Here is a 23,282-nt window from a genome sequence, read left to right on the forward strand (position 1 = left end):
GGGGCTTTTTAGGGATGGAGGCTAGAGAGCTGAGTCTGATAGAAGTGACAAGGGATGATGTTCTAAACTGTCTGGAAAAACTGAAAGCTAACAAATCACCAGGGCCGGATGGCATCCATCCAAGAGTCTTCAAAGAACTCAAATGTGAAATTGCCGACCTCCTTGCTAAAATATTTAACTTATCCCTGAAATCGGGTTCTGTACCAGAGGACTGGAGAGTAGCAAATGTAACACCGATTTTCAAAAAGGGATCCAGGGGCGATCCGGGAAATTACAGGCCGGTTAGCCTAACGTCCGTTCCAGGCAAATTGATGGAAAGCATCCTCAAGGATAAAATTGGAAAGCACCTAGAAGAACAGGCCCTGCTGGGAGTGAGCCAGCATGGCTTCCGCAAAGGTAAATCTTGTCTCACCAACCTTTTGGACTTCTTTGAGAGTGTCAACATGTATGTGGATAAAGGTGATCCAGTTGACATGGTCTACCTGGACTTCCAAAAAGCTTCTGACAAAGTTCCTCATCAAAGACTCCTGAGGAAACTTAGCTGTCATGGAATAAAGGGACAAGTACATGTGTGGATTGCTAACTGGTTGAAAAACAGAAAACAGAGGGTAGGTATAAATGGAGAGTTTTCACAATGGAGGGAAGTAAGAAGTGGGGTCCCCCAGGGATCTGTACTGGGACCGGTGCTTTTTAATTTATTCATAAATGATCTAGAAGCAGGGGTAAGCAGCGATGTGGCCAAATTTGCAGATGATACCAAACTCTTCCGGGTAGTGAAATCCAAAACGGATTGTGAGCAGCTCCAAAAGGATCTCTCCAAACTGGGGGAGTGGGCGACAAAATGGCAAATGCAGTTCAATGTTAGCAAGTGTAAAGTGATGCACATTGGGACGAAAAACCCCAACTTCAAGTATATGCTGATGGGATCTGAGCTGTCGGTGACGGACCAGGAAAGGGATCTTGGGGTTGTGGTTGACAGCTCGTTGAAAGTGTCTATTCAATGTGCAGCAGCTGTGAAAAAGGCCAATTCCATGCTAGGGATCATTAGGAAGGGGATTGAAAATAAAACGGCTAACATTATAATGGCCTTATACAAAACTATGGTGCGACCACAGTTGGAGTACTGCGTACAATTCTGGTCACCACATCTTAAAAAGGACATTGTTGAACTGGAGAAGGTACAGAAGAGGACAACCAAGATGATCAGGGGCCTAGAGCACCTTTCTTATGAGGCAAGACTACAACACCTGGGGCTTTTTAGTTTGGAAAAGAGATGACTGTGGGGAGACATGATAGAGGTCTATAAAATCATGCATGGCATGGAGAAAGTGGAGAGAGAGAGATTCTTTTCCCTCTCACACAACACTAGAACCAGGGGTCACTCCATGAAATTGATTGCCAGGAGGTCTAGGACCAACAAACGGAAGTACTTTTTCACACAACGCATGATCCACTTGTGGAACTCTCTGCCACAGGATGTGGTGACGGCCAACAACCTGGATGGCTTTAAGAGGGGTTTGGATGACTTCATGGAGGAGAGGTCTATCAATGGCTACTAGTCAGAGGGCTGTGGGCCACCTCCAGCCTCAAGGGTGTGCCTCTGAGTACCAGTTGCAGGGGAGTAATGGCAGGAGAGAGGGCACGCCCTCAGCTCCTGCCTGTTGCTTCCAGCGGCATCTGGTGGGCCACTGTGCGAAACAGGATGCTGGACTAGATGGGCCTTGGGCCTGATCCAGCAGGGCTGTTCTTATGTTCTTATGTTCTTAGGACCGGGGAGACCCGAGTTCAAATCCCCATTCAGCCATGGTACTTACTGCATGACTCTGGGCCAGTCACTTCTCTCTCAGCCTAACCTACTTCACAGGGTGGTTGTGAGGAGGAACTTAAGTATGTAGTACACTGCTCTGGGCTCCTTGGAGGAAGACCGGGATATACAATGTAAATAAATAAATACAGTTCTGATTGCCAGCTTTCTGTGTTTCTCTGAGGGGCATGGAGCAGGGAAGAAAAGACTAGCTTGGGTAGAAACACCAACAGATTAGGTTCAGTCTCAAGGCATTTTCCCCTTGTCTGTCCCAGGAGTCTGAACTGACAGATATTCCAGGCAGTCAGGACAATTGCATCCATTCTCTCATGTATATTAATGAACTGAAGCCTGAAAGATCAAGTTCCTCAGCCAACCAGAAACTGGATCCAAAAAGGAGTTGCATTCCAAAAAGACAGCTAACCCTCCTATGTATGGGAGTAACTATAGTGCAGCAGCTGGAAGAGCATTGTAGTGTACAGCTGATTCAAGGGGGCCTCATGCTTTTTGAGTTATTGGCCAATGCTGAGGCTACCATCATTACAGTTGCTTGGGAATTGTGACCCTAGTTTCTCCTCTGTTCTTCATGCCTCTGTTCTCTTAAAACTGATTTTTATTATTGCCCTTATTTTTATTCTACCTGGCAAACGTTTGTTCAGTCATTGTTATTTATTACGAAGGAAATTTAATTTTGTAATATTCTGAGGGTAGCCCTTTAAATAGACACTTTTACTTTTCCATTTAGTATTTTTGCTAGGCTTAAGGGGGTTACCCAGGTGGCTAAAGGGCCAGACAGCCCCCATCCTACCAGGATCCAAAGAACCCTCTGGGGAGAATGTGCAACTTCCAAGCATCCAATAGGAGTTATGCATTGAATCATGAGTGGCTGCAGCTGGGAATGAGAAAAAGAGGCTGACTCTTGTCCCTTACCCAATTTGAGCTCCATTGTAGCTAGAAGCAGTGCAAAGCCTCCACAACTATTTCTAAAACTTCTCCATTGCCCCCTTCCTCCAGATGATGTATTTGTAGGAAACCTGGCAGGCTCTAAGGAATCCATCCTCATAAGAATTTCCATTTCCATTCCAGATTTTCCCTGAGCACATATTCTGTGAATGTCCTGGGAGGTCTGCTGTATTTCCTTATTCAGCGTATTTTCAGAAATACTTTTTCGCCTCTGGTGTGCCAAATGTCACATTGATAAGCTTATTTAAAAAGTCCACTGTGGGCATACTGTCCTCCCTGTCTGCATAGATCCATATGTTTGATTGTGTGATCACAGTAAGATATAGAATTAACATCTTTTTAAAAAAAAAGATACATCTGTGCTGGATGAACATATTGTGAAAACATTCCTTGCTCAGCAAAATTTTGCCAAAGTGCTGAAAATGAAGAAACATTAGGGTGTATGTGTGTGAATGTCACTGACATGCAATTGCTTTTAATCAATCAGATGCAGGTGTGGAAGTGGTCTCAAACAACATGAAAACAGAATGCAAGAACACTGGAGGGACAGCCTATTAGGTCATTGTATCTCTTTCCAGCCAAGTCAGTTTTTCTGTGACTTGTTGACTTAAAAACTGTAGCTTCCATCACTTCTCCTGGAAGAATAATCAATTGAGGTCTAATAAATCTCACACTTAGGTCATTTTCCCTAAAAGACAGCTTCAGCTTTACTTTGCTTCGTTTCTCATTCTTTATCCGCCCTTCCAGACCATATTAAACCTGGGGATGGGGCTGTAGCTCAGTGGTAGAGCATAGGCTTAGCATGCAGAAGGTCCTAGGTTCAAACCTGGCATCTCCAGGCAAGGCTGGGAAAGACTTCTGCCTGAAACCTTGGCATGCTGCTGTCACTCTGTGTGGACAATACCGATTGGACAATACCAGAGATAGCTGGTGTGGGCGCAGCTTGGGGGGGAGGCACCTTTAAGTGTAAATAAGTAGGTGCTTACCTCCAAACTGCCACACCTGAAACTCTCCCCAGCAGCAGCCCATGGCCCAGCACCCACTGCGGTGGAGGATCAGGTCAGTGGCCTCTGCACATGCATGGAGGCCATTTGTTGGCTACTAATTTATACTTAAAGGTGCCTCCCACTGTCCCCACCCCTGGCGGCACCTGCACCAGCCGCCACTGGACAATAGTGACCTAGATGGTGTATGAACATATCTGATGGACCAATGATCTGGCTCAGTATAAGGCAGCTTTCTATGTTCCTATTCCCATTGGAGCCCTAAGCCCTTCAATATTTGTAGATGTCCTTTCTCTCCCTCTCTCTTTTCACATTCCAGTTCTATAATGACATTCTTTTTAGGGGTTTGCATAATATGATCTGCCAGGCTTTTCTGCTATGCAATTTTCAGCCTTTTGACTGGGTATCCTATGCACAATCCACTGAAACTAATGAGTGGCTGCATGGCTGCAGTGCCTGGTAGATTGCTTCTTACTACTGTTCAAGTACTGGCAGTAAAGGTATAGCAAAGACATTGGCTTTTATATTATCTAGCTTTTTCTTGAACACCTTGAATTCTGCCTGGTGTTTTTACAACTGAGCTGCTTAGGAACAAAGGAAGCTGCCTTATATTGAGTCAGACTCTAGAGATCCATCTAGCACATTATTGTCTACACTGACTGGCAGTGGCTCTCCAGGACTTCAGGTAGAAGCCTTTCCTGGTCCAACCTGGAGATGCCAGGGATTGAACCTGGGACTTTCTGCATGCAAAGCAGATATTTTACCACTGATATCCTACACCCCCACCCCCATCCCCATCCCATTTGCTTGATGCAATGAGCTGATGTGTTCAGCAAATGGGACACAGTCAACTCAAGATCAAGAGTTAGCAGTTCCTGAGAGGCAGCAACTAACTTAGAGCCCCCTCAGTTTAAATTATTGAGCTCCGCCATCTTTTCTCACATTTAATTTATGCCATTGCAATGCTACTCTTTCCAAGGCTATGGCATTCTTTTGTATCTTTGCAGTCTGCTGTAGACAATTATCTTGAATTATTCTGTCTCATCTGTGGATTTTGTCGCTTGACTGTCCATATTCCTTTGCAGTCATTAATGAATATGTTAAACATTGCAGTTCCCAAGCTAGAGCATTAGGGCAACTTGCTATTTAGCTTTCGCTGGTTTTTTTTTTTTCTTTTTTCAAAATGGATCACTCACTTGCTGACGATCTTTCATCCAGTTGCTGATCCATGAAAGGACCTTTCATCTCTTGATTTATGACTGATTTGCTTCTTTAGTAAGCAGTTGCCGCAATTTTATTCTAAATCAGGGGAATCGCAAGGCAGTGTGGTTTTTCCCCAATGTCGGTATGCAAGTTGTTGGAAAAATAACTGCACTTATTTTTTGCTTCTTGCTTTTCTAAGCACTTCTGGTGAAGGGGTATGTCAGGTGCGAACCTTACTGAAATTAATGGGAGATGTGCTATAACTTTATTTTACTTCTTTGAGATATACATTGGAAACATTGTGTACTTGTGTACATAATTTCTGAACTCTAGTTTCTATCAGTGGACATAATCCAGCCAAAGTTAAACATTTTAAACAAGATATTGCCCTGTACTTCTGGCAGTGAACTCTAGCTGGACTGTCATGATAGCTTAGAAAGTGTTAGGGATCTGAATAGTTTGGACTCCAACTTCATTGAGAGAAGAAAAATTGTCAGTTTGGCTTGAATTTAAATATCACACAGGGGGATGAGTGAAGGCTGAGAAGAAGTAGTAGGTAGGGAAGCTAAAGGGCAAGTAATTCAGAGGCAAGGAGGCTGAAGGAAAGATGCAGAGTAAAATGAGAAATAATATATTTCTTGAATGAAAGGCAGCTGGAGAATGAGGCTTCAGCAAAGTGGAAGAGGAAACAAGCTGACACAAGAAGGGGTTAGCAGAGAGGGGCTGCCATTCTTCACAGTAGCTCAGCTCAGGAGGGGCTGTTGGGAGAGAGGAGTGCTGTACTAGGGAGGCTGAAAGGAGAGAGATTGACTACTGAAAGTGGAGCAAAGTAGGCAGTGATCTGAAAAGTAGGAAATGGGAAAAACCACGAAGACCTGAAGGAAAGAGGATCCAACTGGGGTGAATGCAACACTTCACACTTGGCCAGCAGCATCCAGATTTGATTCTAGAAACATCTTAAAACTTGGCCACATTGGCTAACTATTAATCTGATGCTATAAATGCCAAGATCTGTGACTCAACATTCAGCAGTTCAAAAACCAAATATTATTATTATTTACTTTATTCATCTGTAACCAACCTTCCTCCACAGACACCTCATATCAGGTCAGTTCATTGATTTTAACATCTATCAAGCCAGCAACATTTGCCCATGCATTCTTGATCACATCCACAAATTAAATGGCAAGATAGCCAATTATGAGAAGATCAGTCTCCTTAGACTGTATTTCAGGTCAAAGAACGATGCCACTTAAGCAAAGCAATCAGATGCAAGTCCTGAGAAAATGAGCTAATAAGGTACAGGGACAAGAAACAAGAGCAAATAACGAATTCTTTTTTGTTTTGGCTAGAAGACACTGAAGCCTGAACACTGGCTGTAGTGGCCAGTCTCTGCAGCAAGTCCTAACTACAGTCATCCTCACCAACTGCGAGGGTTCCATTCTGGGAAAACCTCATGGTTGGCCAATTTGCAGTTGGAGAGCCATTAAAATCAATCAAACAGGGGGTATGGGGAATTGTGGTTGCGAAAGGACCACAAAATACAGTTAAATCCCTCCAAATCCCACCAAATCACCATGAGGAAGTGGAGTGAAGGGGAACCCCAAAAATCACCCTGCCCTCCCAAATCACTCCCAATCCTCTGAAAATCACCCCTGAGCCCCCCAACTTACCCCTGAACCCTGAAAATCACCCCAAGCCTCAAAAATGGGGGGGGGGCACAAATTGCCAAAAATCTCACCAAAACATGAATACTCGGGTTGCGGTTGGTGAGATCTTCCACAATTTCCCAGTTGCAGATACTTAAAACTGCAGTTGGGAAACCCGCAGTTGGAGAAAGATGACTGTATTAGATAGTAGGCTGGTTCTTACGATGGTAAAGTGGGTAGGGCAAGTCTACTTTGGGAGCCATGTGAGCTCCCGATTGTTGGTCATCTGTCAGCAAAATCCTAAGTAGCGGTAGGGGAAAATGATAGTGTGGAAGGTGGGTGCAGGCGCCAAAGGTATTTCCTCCAAATCCCACCAAAATCCAAATCCATTGGAAGCTGCCTTCTACGGAGTCAGACCACTGGTCCATTTAACTCAGTATTATCTACACAGAGTGGCAGCAGCTTCTCCAAGGTTACAGGCAGGAGTCTTTCTCAGCCCTATGGAGATGCCAGGAAGGGAACTTGGAACTAGGGGTGTGCACAAACCGACTGACATTGAACCGGTCCACAATGAACTGGGCCAGTTCAACAGTTTGTTTTTGAACTGAACTGGCCTCCAGGAAAGTCAGACTGGTCCACGATCAAACCAAACCAAGCCCAGTCTGTTGTAGACCAGTTTGACCCAGTTCAACAGTTTGAGGGGCTGTGCTTCTAAAGGGGAATCTGGTATTTGAGGGAATACAATCAATGGTGAATCCTGACTTGAAAAGGCTTCTAAGGGCGGCCAGGGTGGTAGTGAAAGGGCACCTTTAAAAGTAGGTGCTTACTGAAGGTGGCAGCCACTCCTCAAAACCCTGGTGTTACCCCCAGCAGCCTGGCAGTGTGGAGGCCATTTGCGTGACCACGTGGCCTCACTGGATTCCCCTTTAAAAGTATAGCCCCTCAGATCGTCAAACCAGGTCAAACCAGTTCACAGACTGATGGCTCAGTCTGAATTTGGTCTGAATTAGAACCGAACTGCAAAAGACAGTCTGTGCACACCCCTATTTGGAACCTTCTGTATGCAAGCATGCAGTTGCTCTTCCCAGAGCAGCCCCATCCCCTAAGGGGATATCATGAGGGGAATATCTTGAGGGGAATATCTAAAAGGAATATCACATTTAGTCTCCTATTCAAATGCAAAACAAGGTGGACCCTGCTTTTAGCAAAGGGGACAATTCATGCTTTCGACCACCATTGGAGCCTGCACCCACCTCTCCATGATAACTTCCTCCCACTCCACCCCAGCTAGGTTTTTGCTGACAGGTGACCAGCCATTAGGAGTGCACACAGCTCCTGAAGCTGGGTAGGATACTTGTCCTGCCCAGTTTATGGTCATGAGGACTACCTTAGTGTCACTGTAATGTGCAATTCAGCACATGGCAGGGGAGGACCATAGCTCAGTAAAAAGGCATTTGTTTTGCATGCAGAAGGCCCCAAATTCAACCCCTTGCATCATCCAGGTAGATCTGAGAAATATTCATCTGCAACCCTGGAGGGCTGCTTCAGTCAGCATAAACAATGCTGAGCTAGATAATGCTGAGCTAGATGGTAATTTCTGATCTGTCTTATATGATTTTTAAGACACCGACTTGACAGCACAAATTTACTTTATATGATTTTTAGGTTTTAGCTGCTGTTTGTGTAAATTGTAAACTGCCCTGAGATTTTATATGGGGCAGTATATAAATGCATAAATGGATGGATGGATGGATGGATGGATGATCTGACTCAGTATAAGGCCAAAACAAAAGCAACGCAAAACAAAACAAAAGCTTCCTATTTAACTATATGGAGCCCACAATACCTAGATGTGATTTTGCATTTAGTCTACTGGGCTGGGGAGCAGGCAGGAATTCAGCCCTAGATTCCAGGCAACTTTCCAGCACCAGCACCATTTGTGGCAAGGGGGCCACAAATGCCTGCTGCTTTTGCCACCTTGTGGCATCCAAGCTGTAGAATGGCCATCAAAGGGCTGTGTGGTACGAGAGATGGATGCCCCCATCACAGTTCCAAAATGTAACATCCAATTAAAACAGGGTTTACCAACTTGTGGCACTCCAGACGCCACAACTCCCATCATCCCCAGGCACAATAAACTGTAGCTGGGGGTGATGGGAGTTGTATTTCAGCAACATCTGGAGTACTCCAGGTTGGGAATCCCTGAGTTAAAACATTAGGATGAATATAGTTAGGGTAAAACTGACTGATACCCATGGCATCAAAACTGAAAGGGTTTTGCATTGCTCACCACATTTATGGCTGCAAAGTGAGAGCCGGCACTAGCAGTCTCCAAAAGGTTGAGAGGCTGCTTCCATATCTGTGCTGACAGTTTGCATTAGCCCACCAGACAGTCCTGTGCAATCAAACGCACTGTCCCCACACCCGCCTTCCAATGAGACGTGCTGGCGCAGTCTTCTTGTAAAGTGCACTGTGGTGCCAGAACATATCTGTAGAATCTCCCCAAACAGCTCTCTGACAGAACATTTTTTCCACTGGGAGTTCCTCCACTCCTCCTCACTGCCTGTGTCTTCCTCCATTTTACCTCCTCCATCCCATCCTCCCAGATGCCTGGTGTTTTTGCCTTTCAAGGTGCTCCTCCTTCCATGGTGGCTGCTCAAGTGCTTGGCAAATGGTGCATCCTCCATAGTATTGTTCTGACATTGTCAATAAAATCAGAACCCAATTATGGCATGAAGGAAACAGATATAATTAGCCCTTTCTGCACTGATATTCTGTGCCGTCTCTTTCTCTGTCAATGAGAATTCCGCTTTCCAAAACCGACACCTGACTTCTCTCTCTCTCTCTCTCTCTCTCTCACACACACACTCACACACACACACACACACACACACACACCACCACCACCACCACAACGTGCCCCTGGAGCCCAGACTTCAGACCAAGGGAGAGGATGAAATGAGGGCTAGCTAAACCTACATTAGTCTTCAGTGAGGCAGATGGTAAATATTCATTTTGTTATTTCTCCCCAGGAATGACATACTCTCTGCTTAGCAATTAACTGACACCCATCAGGGCTGTCAACTTCCCTCCGGAGGAAAGAGCATCTGGTTACAAGAAGCAAGTGAGTGAAAATCTCAGCAGTACTTGCCGTTAAGCATTAATGCAATATCATCTGACATAGATGGGCTCCGCCATGAAATTCACGTGAAGGTTTTGGAAAAGGGAAGGGACTGGATCTAGATCACACATTTAGTTTTAGACGCAAGCAGTTTAGGCATTTCTTAACAATGTTCAAGACTTAAATTCAAGCCTGTTCAGAGCTGTTTCAGAGCTGTGGCAACATGAGTCTTTTAGGGCACTATTCTTTCTGCTGGTGCAAGAAGAAAGTTCCAAGTTTCCTTCCTGGCATCTCCAAGATAGGGCTGAAAGAAACTCCTGCCTGTAACCTTGGAGAAGCTGCTGCCAGTCTGTGTAGACAATACTGAGCTAGATGGACCAATGGTCTGCCTTGGGCAGCTTCCTATGTTCCTATGAGAGTGGAGGCAGCCATTTTTTACAACTTTACTCAGACCCTCTTCTAGGAGAAGGAACTTACAAGTTCCAAGGGAGGAGACCACCTCCTCTCTGGTTTACACTTATGGATGGCTTTAAGTTGGGCTCAGACAAATTCATGGAGGACAGGTCAATCTCCCCATGGAGGAAAGCTGTGGCAGCAAGCATGAATTGTCCCCTTTGCTAAGAAAATCAGACATCACCAAGACTTGGCAATGGCTTAAGAATGGCAACTTGAAGAAAGAAACAGAGGGTTTAATACTGGCTGCACAAGAACAGGCACTAAGAACAAATGCAATCAGAGCAAAAGTCGAAATGTCCACAACAAACAGCAAGTACCACCTTTGCAAAGAAGAAGATGAAACTGTGGACCACAATATTGACAATAAAATTCAGACATCCCAGGTCCTTGGGAAGGACTTGATGTCTGGATAAAATAAACCAGTCAATAACACCTGTCTGACTGTGTAAATAAATAATAATAATAATATTAAACCAACAGTATTGATGATAAAATTCAGCCATCCCAGGTCCTTGGGAAGGACTCGATGTCTGGATAAAACAAACCAGTTAATAACACCTGTCTGATTGTGTAAACAAGAAATAATAATAATAAATGTATTTTTGATAGTAATATTACTTTAACCATATAATTCTCTTTTCTGTACCCCCTCATACAATAAATACCTTCCTTTTATTTTGAAACTTGACTCCAAACCTTTGCACAAATTAAAATTGATGTGGAGCTGACCCCCTTTAAGAGCCAATTCCCCCACAAAGCCCAAACATTGGAGTGTTGACCAAACACACCAGGGCAGTTCTATTAACACCTCGTAAGGAAGGTGCGCTAGGGCCCTGATCATCTTGGCTGCCCTCTTCTGCACCTTCTCCAGTTCTATAATCTCCTTTTGGAGGCAATTTTATTTTCAATCCCTTTCCTAATGTTTCCAAGCATGGAACTGGCCTTTTCCACAGCTGCTGAACATTAAGTCAACACTTTCAACAAAAAGTGTAATCATGTAGGCAGGGCCTTAAGTGAAAGCCTGAGGAGGAACTCCTCACCTTATGTTTTCATGTGAGGGGGAGAGGAAAAACGCTTCAAAAATGTTTCCAGGACTGAAGATGGCTCATTAATTTGGGTGGTGGTGGGAATTCAGTAAAATGAGGTGGGGGCTCAAATACTGGGGGTAGGTAAAATCTGCACCTCTGGATGTAGGGAGGGGGCACTGCTAGGTGCTTAGTAAAACACTGAGGGAGTTTTAAGATGCCAGAAGGCAGGATTCCACTTTTCCAGAGAATTTTCAGCAAGCAACATTTCCCCATCCTACGAGAGTGAGCGATGGAGAGCCTGCTGGAGCCAGAGAGGCTTTTCTACTCCATGGGTTCCTCAAGCATCCTGAAGAACAGCAAATCTAGCTTCCTTCCCCGCCTCACCGCTTGCCCACAACAGGCCTCTGCTGCTCACAGCAAGGTTCTCTGGCTGGCACTTTGCAGCTGTTTCTATAGTGATACTGCCGGTTTTGAAGCACAGGCAACCACAGTGCTTCGAGTAGCCAGAGCCTGACATCAAGAATCAGCAGAACAAGGAGCACAGAATGACCCACCTTGGCCCTCCTGCCAGGAGACAGAGGAGAGGCTGGCAGTTGCCATTTGGGGTGGAGGGGGAGTGGGCTTCTAAGCGTTTCCAGTTATCAGCAGTTTGAGGTTCAGCCTGCAAATGTGGCTATGAAGTTGAGACACATCAGAAGTGATGTCGTTAAATGTGGGCAGCCTTGTTAATGTTAGCTTCACTTTGGAATGAAATCACTCTGAAGTGGTAAAGCACAGACATGACTGCAATTTAGTTTTCTGGGTTCTATCAGTTTTCCTGCTTCTGTTTGTCTTTTTATGGTTGTTTTTTGGTGTTTCATGGTTTTTACTGATTAACTGATTTTAAGGTTTTAAATGTGATTTTTAGGGAGTTTTGTTGTATTTTAACTTTTTCGAACTGCCTTGGGATGTGTTATGAAAGGTGGTATACAAATTGAACAATAAATAATAAATTAATTAATTAAAGTTTGTGCACTATGAAACAGAAGTCAGATAAACAGAATTGTAAAGTATACTTCGTTCCTTCCAGATTAATGGGGTGTGTATGTGTGTTGTATCTATAGTGGCACATAATAATGCACATGTGTACACACTGCATTTACATTACTGCCCAGAACAAAACTCATTCTGCACACTGATGAAAAAAAATAGAGGGAACACTGTTGCTAATGCTGAACCACATCTGCCATTTGGTCACCCACTCACCCAGTTTAGAGAGATCCTTTTGGAGCTCTTCGCAATCTCTTTTGGATTTCACTACCATGAATAGTTTGGTGTCATCTGCAAATTTGGCCACCTCACTGCTTACCCCAACTTCTTGATTATTTATGAATAAATTAAAAAGCACTGGTCCCAGTACAAATCCCTGGAGGACCTTACGTCTTACTTCCCTCCATTTAGAGAACTGTCCATTTATATCTACCCTCTCTTTCCTGTCCTTCAACCAGTTACCAATCCACACATGAACCTGTCCCCTTAACCCATTACTGCTGTTTTCAAAAGTGATGAGGAACTTTGTCGAAAGTTTTTTTGAAGTCCAAGTATACTGAGTCAACTGGATCACCTTTATCCACACACCTGTTGACATTCTCAAAGAACTCCAAAAGGTTCATGAAGCAAGATTTACCTTTGCAGAAACCATGCTGGTTCTCCTTCAGTAGGGCCTGTCTTATATACGCTTTACATTTTTATCTTTGGGAATGCTTTCCATCAATTTGCCGGGCACAGATGTTAAGCTAACTGGCCTATACTTTCCTGGATCCCTTTTTGAAAATTGGTGTTACATTGGCTACTTTCCAGTCCTCCTGTACAGAGCCTGGTTGTAGGGAACAGATATATTTTTGCAAGAAGGTCGGCAATTTCACATTTGAGTTCTTTAAGGACTCTCAGGTGGATGCCCTCTGGCCCTGGTGATCTGTTAATTTTTTATTTTTCCAGACAGTTTCGAATGTCATTTCTCATAACGTCTTTCTGACTCTGTTCTTTAGCCTCTGTTCCTGAGAAGCTCGGATCAGGCACCGGTATATGCTCAGTATTTTCTGCTGTGAAGACAGAGTCACTTGTCTACCAATGCTGACAGATTAGCAACTCTTTCATTGTGTTGTGCATCATGTCAGCCATCATAGCCCTGGGTACGTTAGGTACCATCTGCTCCCAACTGAATCTACCCACCTGACTACCCACCAGAGCACAGCTGGGAGGGCTCTGCTCTGCAGGCTGACACCTGCTGAGGCTCGTTAATCAAGCACACAGGACAAGACCTTCTCAATTGTTGCCCCCAGGCTGGAGAACTTGCTCTTGGCTGATACCTGCATTGATCCCTCTTTCCTTCCTTTAGGAGGAAAGTGAAGACTGCCCTTTATATTCAGGCTTTTGGCCAATGAGCTGTCCTTGCTTAAAAAAAAAGTTTTAACTGCATTTGTTCTCTTTTTATTGAATTGTTTTTCTCTTGTTGTTAACTGCCATGGGATCTTAGGACAAAGTGTTACATAAATATTGTATACAGATTTGAATAAATAATCACATCTCTGGAAGTCCAACTCAATGTTATGCTGCTATAGACTGTAGAACCTGGAATGCTTTAATCACACTAGGCTTGTTATGAACAGTAGTGTCCTTTTGGCACCACTGCTGTATATTCCATATTTTACACCTGACAAAAAGAAGAAGAAAAAGAAATCTGGAACCTGTGGTGCCGAGTGTCACGGATGGCACGGTCACTGGGAATCCTCTCACTCTCCCGCTGGTTGAAGGCATAGAGTCGATATGGGTCCTCTCCACCCTTCCACTTGCGGGCACTCAGGTACTTTCTTTCTTCAAACTGATCCCAGAGGTCATCCCAATCAATGTCAGAGCCCTGTTCATACACAACATAGATGCCCATTAGAACAATAACTACAGGGTATTACTTACAGTACATAGCACTCTAGCAGATTAGATATTTATATGCAGTGCAACATGGCAGCAGTAAAATTATAGAGTTCTAAGTTAGCAGAGTGCACTATAGGGGTGTGCAAGCCTGCTTGAAATCAAGCCGGCTCGACTTTGAACTGGCTCAGCAAAAAGACATGACCTCAAGCTAAACCAGAACCGGTTTGGTTTGAGTTCGTACCAAACCAGCTGGTCCAGAACTGGCTTGAAGCCAGCTCGAAGACCTACAAGCAAAGGGGGATCTGGCAAGGGGTGGGGGGCACTTCCTTAACAGTTTTGTAAAGTCAAACTGAAGTACTTACAAGTTGCTCTGGCGGTTCTGGTGGGGCTCCCCCAACCCCCGCCAGCCTCCCCTGGAGTTTCCCGAACTGGTGGTGGCTGAGTTCAGGCCCGGTTCAGGCCATTTGAGGCCTCTGCACTGGGGCAGAAGCTTTTTTAAAAAAACAAAACAAAAAACCTTTGCACACGTGCACAAGCCATTTACATCACTACTTGACACAAGTGGTGATGCAAATGGCCCATGGGCATGTGTGGTTAAACAATGGTTACAAAGTGTTTTTAAAAGGTTAAAAAATGGCCTCCAAGCCAGCGCAGAGGCCCCAAATGGGCCCAGGAGACTCCAGGGGAAGCCAGCATTGGTCGGGGGAGCTGCTGCCCCCACATGGGGACACCACTGCCACAGCCACTGCCAGCACTGCCAGAGGAACTTGCAAATACTCAGTTTCAATTTGACGTAATGATTAGGGAAGGCCCCCCTTTATTACTTCACACTAATCATTACTTTACACTAATCATTACTTTACACTAATCATTAGTGTAAAGGGGGGTCTTCTCCGGATCCCCCTTTGCCAGTAGGGCTTCAAGTCAGTTCCAGTCTGTTTGAGATCAAACTGAACCAGGAGCTGGCTCAAAGATGTAAAACCGAGCCAGCCCAGTCTGGTTTGAATCCGGTTTGGATTCAAACCGAACCAGGAAAACTGGTTTTGTGCACATCCCTACTGCACTACCACTTCAGACTGCAGGTGAGAGACAAAAATTTTTAATGTGCCCTTGCCTTAAAAAATCCCTACAAGCAGAAAAGTAGCAGAGAACAAGCTGAATTCAAATATTTCTTGTTGTCCTAGTTTTCTGCTTGCAAGAAGTTCTTGTTATAGAGGAGCATAAAAAATAGTATCATTCACCTGCAGACTGAAATGGTACATTCATAGGAACATAGGAAGCTGCCATCTACTGAGTCAGTAGATGAATCTAACTCAGTATTGTCTTCACAGACTGGCAGCGGCTTCTCCAAGGTTGCAGACAGGAATCTCTCTCAGCCCTATCTTGGAGAAGCCAGGGAGGGAACTTGAAACCTTCTGCTCTTCCCAGAGCGGCTTCATCCCCTGAGGGGAATATCTTGCAGTGCTCACACATCAAGTCTCCCATTCATATGTAACCAGGGCAGACCCTGCTTAGCTATGGGGACAAGTCATGCTTGCTACCACAAGACCAGCTTTCCTCTCTGCAGTAGAATTCCATCTACTGCTTCCAGATTCTATCATTTTATTCTGATTTTTGTGTAGATCTGGGCTCAGAGGCAACCGGCAAAGAGCCAGCAACTAATTAGCATTTGCTTTCTTAGAGTATCATCCTCACTGCTGTTTTCAATGGAGCTGGGTGCACATCGGATGCTCTTTTGAACACTCCAACAAACAAGTGCCTGTCCTCTCTAGTTTCCTCTCTGCTATCCCAGAGAGTCAATTGCAGGATCAACATAATGAGGTCACGCACAGGACCTCTGTTCTCGGAGGCGGGGGAGGAACGGGGGAAGGCAAGTTCATTCCTGCCTTTCCCCACACGAGCAACGCTCACTGCACTGCACTCCAAAACTAGGACCACTGTGGCAAGCAGTGTGGCAGCCGGGAGGGTGGGGGAAGGTCTCCCAGCCTCTAGGAATCGCACAAGGCAGCGCGCAATGAGCATGGTGTCTTGGAGAATTCCCCTGGGAGTCAGGCATTCTTGGCGTCCAATTCTGTGCATGCTTGACCCAAGCACCCATATGACCCCAGCACCATGGTTAAGAGCGCACCTTCCCCAGTCTGGGTTAGGTTGCTCGTGTAAATAGCCTTAATATCTACACTATACACACAGTCTGCAAGACCCAATTTTCAATTACTCAGTGCAGGTAACCTCTGGAAGAAAACATGATATGCTTTTTAAAAGTGTATTGTGCTCTCACTCCAAACACATACATCATACTGACGTTTCAAGTCAACATAACTCAGACCTATGTCAGTTGAAGACTGAATGCACATAACTCCGGCTGAAACCATTCAGGAGACCCTGTATATGCACATAGACAGTCACTGTGTGAGGAAGTTTGTCTATAACTTATCTTGTAAAGAAAATAACAGGCCCAATTGTAATATCCTACCTGATAAGTCATTAAAAGTGCTGTCCCTCATGGCAGCCTGCAGGGTTTTTATTCCCAAGGCTCCAGGCAAGCCCCATTCCATGGGACCCCTCTGTAGCAAGACATATAAAAGGCTTCCTGGCTGAGTCAGGTCTTGCCTCAGTATCAAGGTCCTCTTGTGTTTGTTTGTTTGTTTGTTTGCTTGCTTGCTTGCTTACTGCTTCTCCTGATGGTCTACTCGGTGTGATACTTGGCTTGTTCCTTGTTCCTGTTGTGACTGACTAGCTCATGACTAGGGACCTGCACAAAATGGATTTTGTGTTCCGTTCTGAGATTGGAACTGAACACAAAATCACAAGGAAGTTCCGTTGGAACAACTGGCCATGCTGGTTGTTCCAACAGAATTATTATAATAATTAACGACCCTGTTCCGAGTTGGAATGTTCCGAGTGCCAAATTGGAATCGACTATCTGGTTTTGCTAGATCTCAGATTGACAAAGGCAGAACTTGGATGCCTTCCTTCCTTGAGTTGTGGTTTGTTTTGTTTGTGAGATGGTGTTGTGGTGATAAATGGACAGTGGCAGCTCTCTCTGTATGTGTACAATATTTCTTGGTGATTGTCGTGATGAGCTCCATGTCTGGTCTTGAGAGTAACTTGTGCTTCGCTGAGTGCTCTAGTCTACTCTGCAATCTGCTTTGCAAGGTGTAATGTGGCCAAAGCTGCTCTAGTTGATTGTATGGTTATGCATGCTCTGTGGCAGCTGTTGCAATGCTAGGAAGTAAGGAGTCATAAGTGTGTGTCAGAGAGCAACTTGTGCCAATGATTTTACTGCAGTGCAGGCACTGTGGCTGGCAGTGGATTCTGAGTCAGTGATTCTTTTTTGGCCATTTGGATTGGGTTGAAATGTGTGTTCTTCAGGGAAAGATTCTTTTTTTACTGTGTGCTTCAGCAGTGTTTTTTCAAGGCAGGGTTGCAAAATGCATTACAAATTGCAATGCCAAACATGTGTGCTGTGCACTCTGTGAGTGCAGCTTGTTCCGGCCATAGGGAACAATGAAGCAACTTGAAATACCCCATTGTTCTCAATTGTTCTCTTAGGGACACCAAAGTGGGTTGTGTGGTAGGGCATGATGGGTGCAACCTAAACCCAAGCCACAAAAGAAAGAGGCAAGCAGGCAATTTTTAACAAATATTTGACCTTTCCCCCCAAACCCCCATAGGCTCCTACCACACAACCAACATTTGTGTCCCTAGGAGCTACCCATGGGGAACAATGGGGTGTTTCAAGTTGCTCCATTCTTCTCTATGCCCAAAATTCTCTAAACGATTCGAGTTGTTTTGTCGAAACAGCCAGCTCAACACATTTTGAGGAAACATTCCAGATGTTTTGCATTTTGTTTTGAGCTCAAAACAAAACACAAAATCCATTTTGTGCTAATTTGGCAAAGAGGTACCTTTTAAAGTGGTGATTCTCTTTATTGAGCAGTGGGAGAGTAACTGGCCCTATCCACCCCCAGCACAGTATCTCCCCAGTGAGTGTTGCTGGTGTCTATCTTAGGTTTATTTTAGATTGTGAGCCCTTTGGGGACAGAGGTCCATCTTATTTATTTATTATTTCTCTGTGTAAACCACCCTGAGCCATTTCTGGAAGGGCGGTATAGAAATTGAATTAATTAATCATCATCATCATCATCCCTAGTTACTGGCTGTCATCTACTGTCTTGTTCCTCTGACTCCTAACTGCCAACTTTGCTTGACCTCTGGCATGATCCTGGCTCTTGGTTCCTAAACTGACCCTCTGACTTCGGACTGTGGACCTGGCCTGACCTCTTGGCGCATTCCTGGTTCTCAGTTCCTTTCTTAACCCAATGGCTCCAGACTGTCTGTGAAACAGAATATACTACTGGCCCACAGACCACTGTATTTGCAAAGTGGTCATCACTGGTGTGGAATCAGGGGATGAATGATAGTTGCACTGGAGAAAATAATAAAAAACAAAAGGACACAGTCTTAGAACTGCAGCCTTAGTCACACCGTCTGCTTTGATCATCCACCCAAGCCCCAGCCACATGTCCACAATCTGGAGCGGCCACATTTGATGCTCCTTCCCACTCTCTCATTCGGTAAAGAGTCAACCTGTCCTTTCATTCAGCTGCACACAATGGCTTTGTCCCTGCCCTGTGGAAACTAACACAATGAGTCCCTGATAAAATCACATCATTACAGACCTCTTTGATCTCAACCTGCGTGTAGTACAGAGAGATTCAAAACATGTACAGTCATTCTGACACCCGCCCAAATTGTGATCTTATCTGGTAATTGATCTTTTTTTTATTATTGTTAACTTTGTATCTAAGTCCCTTTTGCCTGCTAATGGCACAAAATGAAGCTTTCGAAACAGGCAGTTTTATCCTATAATTGATTTTATTCACATCTGACAGCACATTTTAAGTAATAATAGGAAGGGAGTGGGGAAATGATGGCTCCAGCAAATGAATGGGCGATGTCCCACACGTCCGCTCCACTGATGGGCCTGGTTCAGAACACCCCTATAATGGCCGCCATTATATTCTACATTGACTCTAAAGGAACCATAGGCCTGCTCCAGAAAGTCAGCTCCTATTACAACTACGATAATTTTTTCCATTCTTTTAAAAGCACCTCTAGTGAGAGACTTTGTCAAAACCATTCTGGAAATTTAAATGAATACAATAAGAACAGGCTCACCCTTATCTATATGCTTGCAGACTTAATTTTAAAAAAACCCAAAAAACACCAATATATTTGTGTGACATGATTCATTATATGCTACCAAAGCCATGCTGCTTATCAAAACCACGATCCATTTAAAACTTCGCCTGCATAAGCATCATTGAAACAAATGGAAGCTGCACAATTCTGCCCTGTTTCTAACTCCCATTCACTTCAATGGGCTAGATAGATAGATAGATACACACACACACAGAGGAAGCATTTCCAGCAGCTTATGACCAATGTATGTATGTATGTATGTATGTATGTATGTATATACCGCCCTTCCATTCATTTCTAAAATGTTGTAAATACAAATGCCTCCAAGCCCATTGATGCTGTGATACCTAGATGTCTGAAAAGTCCAATTTTCTGAACCTTTTGGCCATACTATGTAGGACATTACTGAGCCCCAAGGACTCCTCTCTTTCCTCTCTCTATGGGCATTCCTTGGAGTTCTGCTCTTGGTCCTCCTCTTTCTCCTGCTAACTTTAATATCGTTATTATCATCTCCTTAACACTCATCCCTCTGCCTCTTTACCATTTTTTTATTATCCTGTATCAATTATTTTGGTCTCCATTACTGTCTTTATGCCAACAACATCCACATCTCCTTTTCTGCCCTTCTCTTTTTCATCAAATGATTGCTTCTCAGAAGCAAATTCAATTTGGATTATCCATAGGGGCCTTTTAAACTCAATGTTGGCAAAACTAAACTAAGGAGACAGCCCAGCCAAGGTAAGTGTTTGTAATTCCCACTGATTTCATTGTACTCACGAAGCACATGCAAACAGGTGAGTGCATAAAAAGTGTGCAACTTTGACTGGATTTATGCACTTATCCTGTTTCAATGACAACCTTCCCATCCACACAATAATGTTTAATGAATAATGATGGTTTTCTGTGCCTCTGACCATTTATGCAGACTTGGCATTATTTTATTTTTTATGATTGCAATTGAAGCCTGGGTAGCAATCTCGGTTAAATGCTATTTAACTGCAGTGATTTAATTGGGATTGCCCAGAATTTCCAGGTTGTGAGAATGCAGCCTATGTTTTTCTTTCTCAACAAACTGACCCTGCTGAGGGATCCTGAATTATTTTCCTCTGCTAAAATCCCCTCCTTTCATTCTATTTATTGATATCCTGCCCAGGCCTGCACTTGCAGGGTGTGCTTGCATAAGACCGTTGCGCTCGCTAGCTGCACTAACTGAGCTAGCATTCCAGACTAGTGTTGTGCTAGCATAAAACAGGCTTGCGCCTACACAACAAGATATGCAACCTGTGGCACACTTCATCTGTTGTGCAGTGATGAACTGTTGTGCAATTGCAAGCATTCCCGTGATTTCACACAGCTATGTGTGAACTTCCTGTATTAGCACAACTTTTTTCATTGCACAAGTGTTGTGCAAGGATGTCAGCCAATGCAGGAGGACTGGTTCAAGCCTTGGTTGCTTTTTATTTGGATTAGTAACACTTGTTTTCTGGTTGTTTTCTCTCCTCCCTCAAGCCTTTAATCACTGTGCAGAATTCTGCTGGGCTCTCTATCTTCTTTTGAATCTCATTTGTATTTTTGCTTCTTAGTTTTAAAACTTTGAATTCTCTGTCCCCTGTGTATTTGCCATCTGTGATCTTTCCTTATGGTGCAGCTCACTTGTTTCATTCTCCCCTCTGTCTGCTTGTGAGGGCTTGAATCCCTCACTATTTCTCTTCTACATCCTTTTCTTTGGAAAGCTTATTCCACTAATATCCAGCATACTACCTCAACTTTTAAAAGACAAATATTTTCCCTTCTGTTTTCCTCCATTTACTCTTTTTTTTGTTTTCTTCTTCTTCTTTACTTTTATTCTTCTTAAATATGAGATAAGGAAATCAGATGTGCTTCTTTTCTAAGACCTGTGGATGACTCTCTGTGTGTGCGCATATTTCCTGCTCCTTATTTTCTTCTTTCCTCCTCTCTTATGTTTCTTGCCTGGTTAGATTGTGAGCCTTCTGGACAGGGATTGATATTTACTTTTCAAAGGCGCTCAGTACATATCTTAAACTAACTAACAATCCTATATATATAACTAACAATCTAATATATATGCAAGTTATTTCCTGTCCTTTGTCACACTCTACCATGACCATGAATCGGATCCCAGGATGGCTGTGTAAGAGGGCCTGACTTGGTTCTCAATATTTTCATCTGAATTTTATGGGACAAAGTCAATGGGCTTCAATTTATTTATTTATTGTTTATAATAAAATGTGCATCCTGCCTTTCACTGCAAAGCAGACACAGTCTAAGAAATAGCTAATAAATATAAAGTATAATTTTTCAAAACACACAAACAGGACACAAACAGAATGAGACCATAAAAGCTTTAACTAAAAAAAAAATGCCCACTGAAACAAAACTATTTTAAGTCTTCGCTTAAAATCTGGCGACGCATGTGGGTAAACATGTCTCTTTGGGAAGGTCAGGCACCACAGTTGAAAAGACCATGTCTCTCAGGCCTTTCCCCACCAATCAAACTCCTATAAGTGGGAAGCAAACTGAAGGAGGGCCTCAGAAGATGAGCAAAGTTTCCAAACATGTACATATTGGGAGAAGACAATTCCTCAAGTACCTCGATACCATGCCATAAAGGGCCATGGCCTTTAATTGATTCTGGAAAGAATATGGTAGCCAATGAAGCTAGCATGAAACTGACATAATATGGTCTGACCTGTTATCCCCAGACAGTGCTCTGGCTGCCACAGAGCCAATTTGGAAGATCGTTTCTGAAGGGCTCCATTTCCATGTGATTAACTTACATGCCTGTTGTAAGCATGCATATCCCCTATGCCATGTGTCATCCCTTAAACAGATATGGGGGCAGTTCGGACAAGTCTCACACATCCACCCAAGCAATTGAGAAATAGCGTGCTGGAGAGGAGCCTGCAACTCACATCGTAGTAAAGGTAAAGTGTGCCGTCAAGTCTATTTCGACTCCTGGCGCCCACAGAGCCCTGTGGTTTTCTTTGGTAGAATAAAGGAGGGGTTTACCATTGCCTCCTCCTGTGCAGTATGAGATGATGCCTTTCAGCATCTTCCTATATCTCTGCTCCCTGATATAGTACCAGCAGGGATTTGAACTGGCAACCTTCTGCATATTAGTCAAGCATTTCCCCACTGTGCCACTTAAGGTGACAACTTACATCATACTCGTGTGGAAATGGGTCAGTCAGAAAGATTTGATCCCACATTCTAGACTGCAGTTTCCAGACTTCCTTCAAGGGCAGACCCACATAGCATTGCAGTTATCCAACCAAAAGGTAACCAGAACATGAATTATTGTGTCCTGGTCCAACTAAGGTGTGCAAGTTGAAATTCAAAGGATGCTAGGCAAAACCTGCTTCTCATTACAAGCACTGAGCACATTTGAGTAGGCCACCATGAGCGGGTTTGGCTGCCACTGCATTGATACCCCCCAAGAAGTAGCCCTTTACATACTGTCCGAGTGTGTCATGCCCCTACCCGAGGACATTGGAGAGGAGTGGGGGGTAGGGGACTTACTACAAAGTGGGGAGGCACCTGGGGAGGAACTCGCCGGTGATTTGAATGGGTAGGTAGTTGAGACAGGCCAGGGCGAGTGTTTGTTGCAGAAGGGGTCAGCAGGGCCAGGTGATCTTTGGAGAGAAGGGTCAGGATCTGAGCCAGAGAATGAATGGCTACTATCTCCTTAAGGATGCGGGGGGAGGGGGGGCAACAGAAGGTGAGGGAATTACGGAGAAGTAGTCGACTGACAAGAAGGCAACAGGAGCCGGATTGAATCTATAGCAGCTGGCGGGGGTGGAGTGTTGATTAAGTGCATGTGGCTGCTGACTATAAATTTGGCAACTAAATTTGTGCCTTAAACAAACTGCCTGAAACAAATAGTCTAATCTGCTTGGAGCTTGTATCGGAGAATTTTGT

General features: G+C 44.1%; 1 protein-coding gene across 1 annotated transcript in view; it reads right to left on the reverse strand.

The window, feature by feature from the left end:
- GALNT14 (polypeptide N-acetylgalactosaminyltransferase 14) overlaps window positions 1–23,282 on the reverse strand; it is a 373,865-nt gene that overhangs the window by 193,813 nt on the left and 156,770 nt on the right. The window contains exon 2 of the mRNA XM_053306849.1: window positions 13,955–14,124. Within this exon, the coding sequence (XP_053162824.1) occupies window positions 13,955–14,124 (170 nt within the window). The remainder of the gene's footprint in view (window positions 1–13,954; window positions 14,125–23,282) is intronic.

The sequence above is a fragment of the Hemicordylus capensis genome, chromosome 1 (genome assembly GCF_027244095.1).
Source record: "Hemicordylus capensis ecotype Gifberg chromosome 1, rHemCap1.1.pri, whole genome shotgun sequence".
NCBI lineage: Eukaryota > Metazoa > Chordata > Lepidosauria > Squamata > Cordylidae > Hemicordylus > Hemicordylus capensis.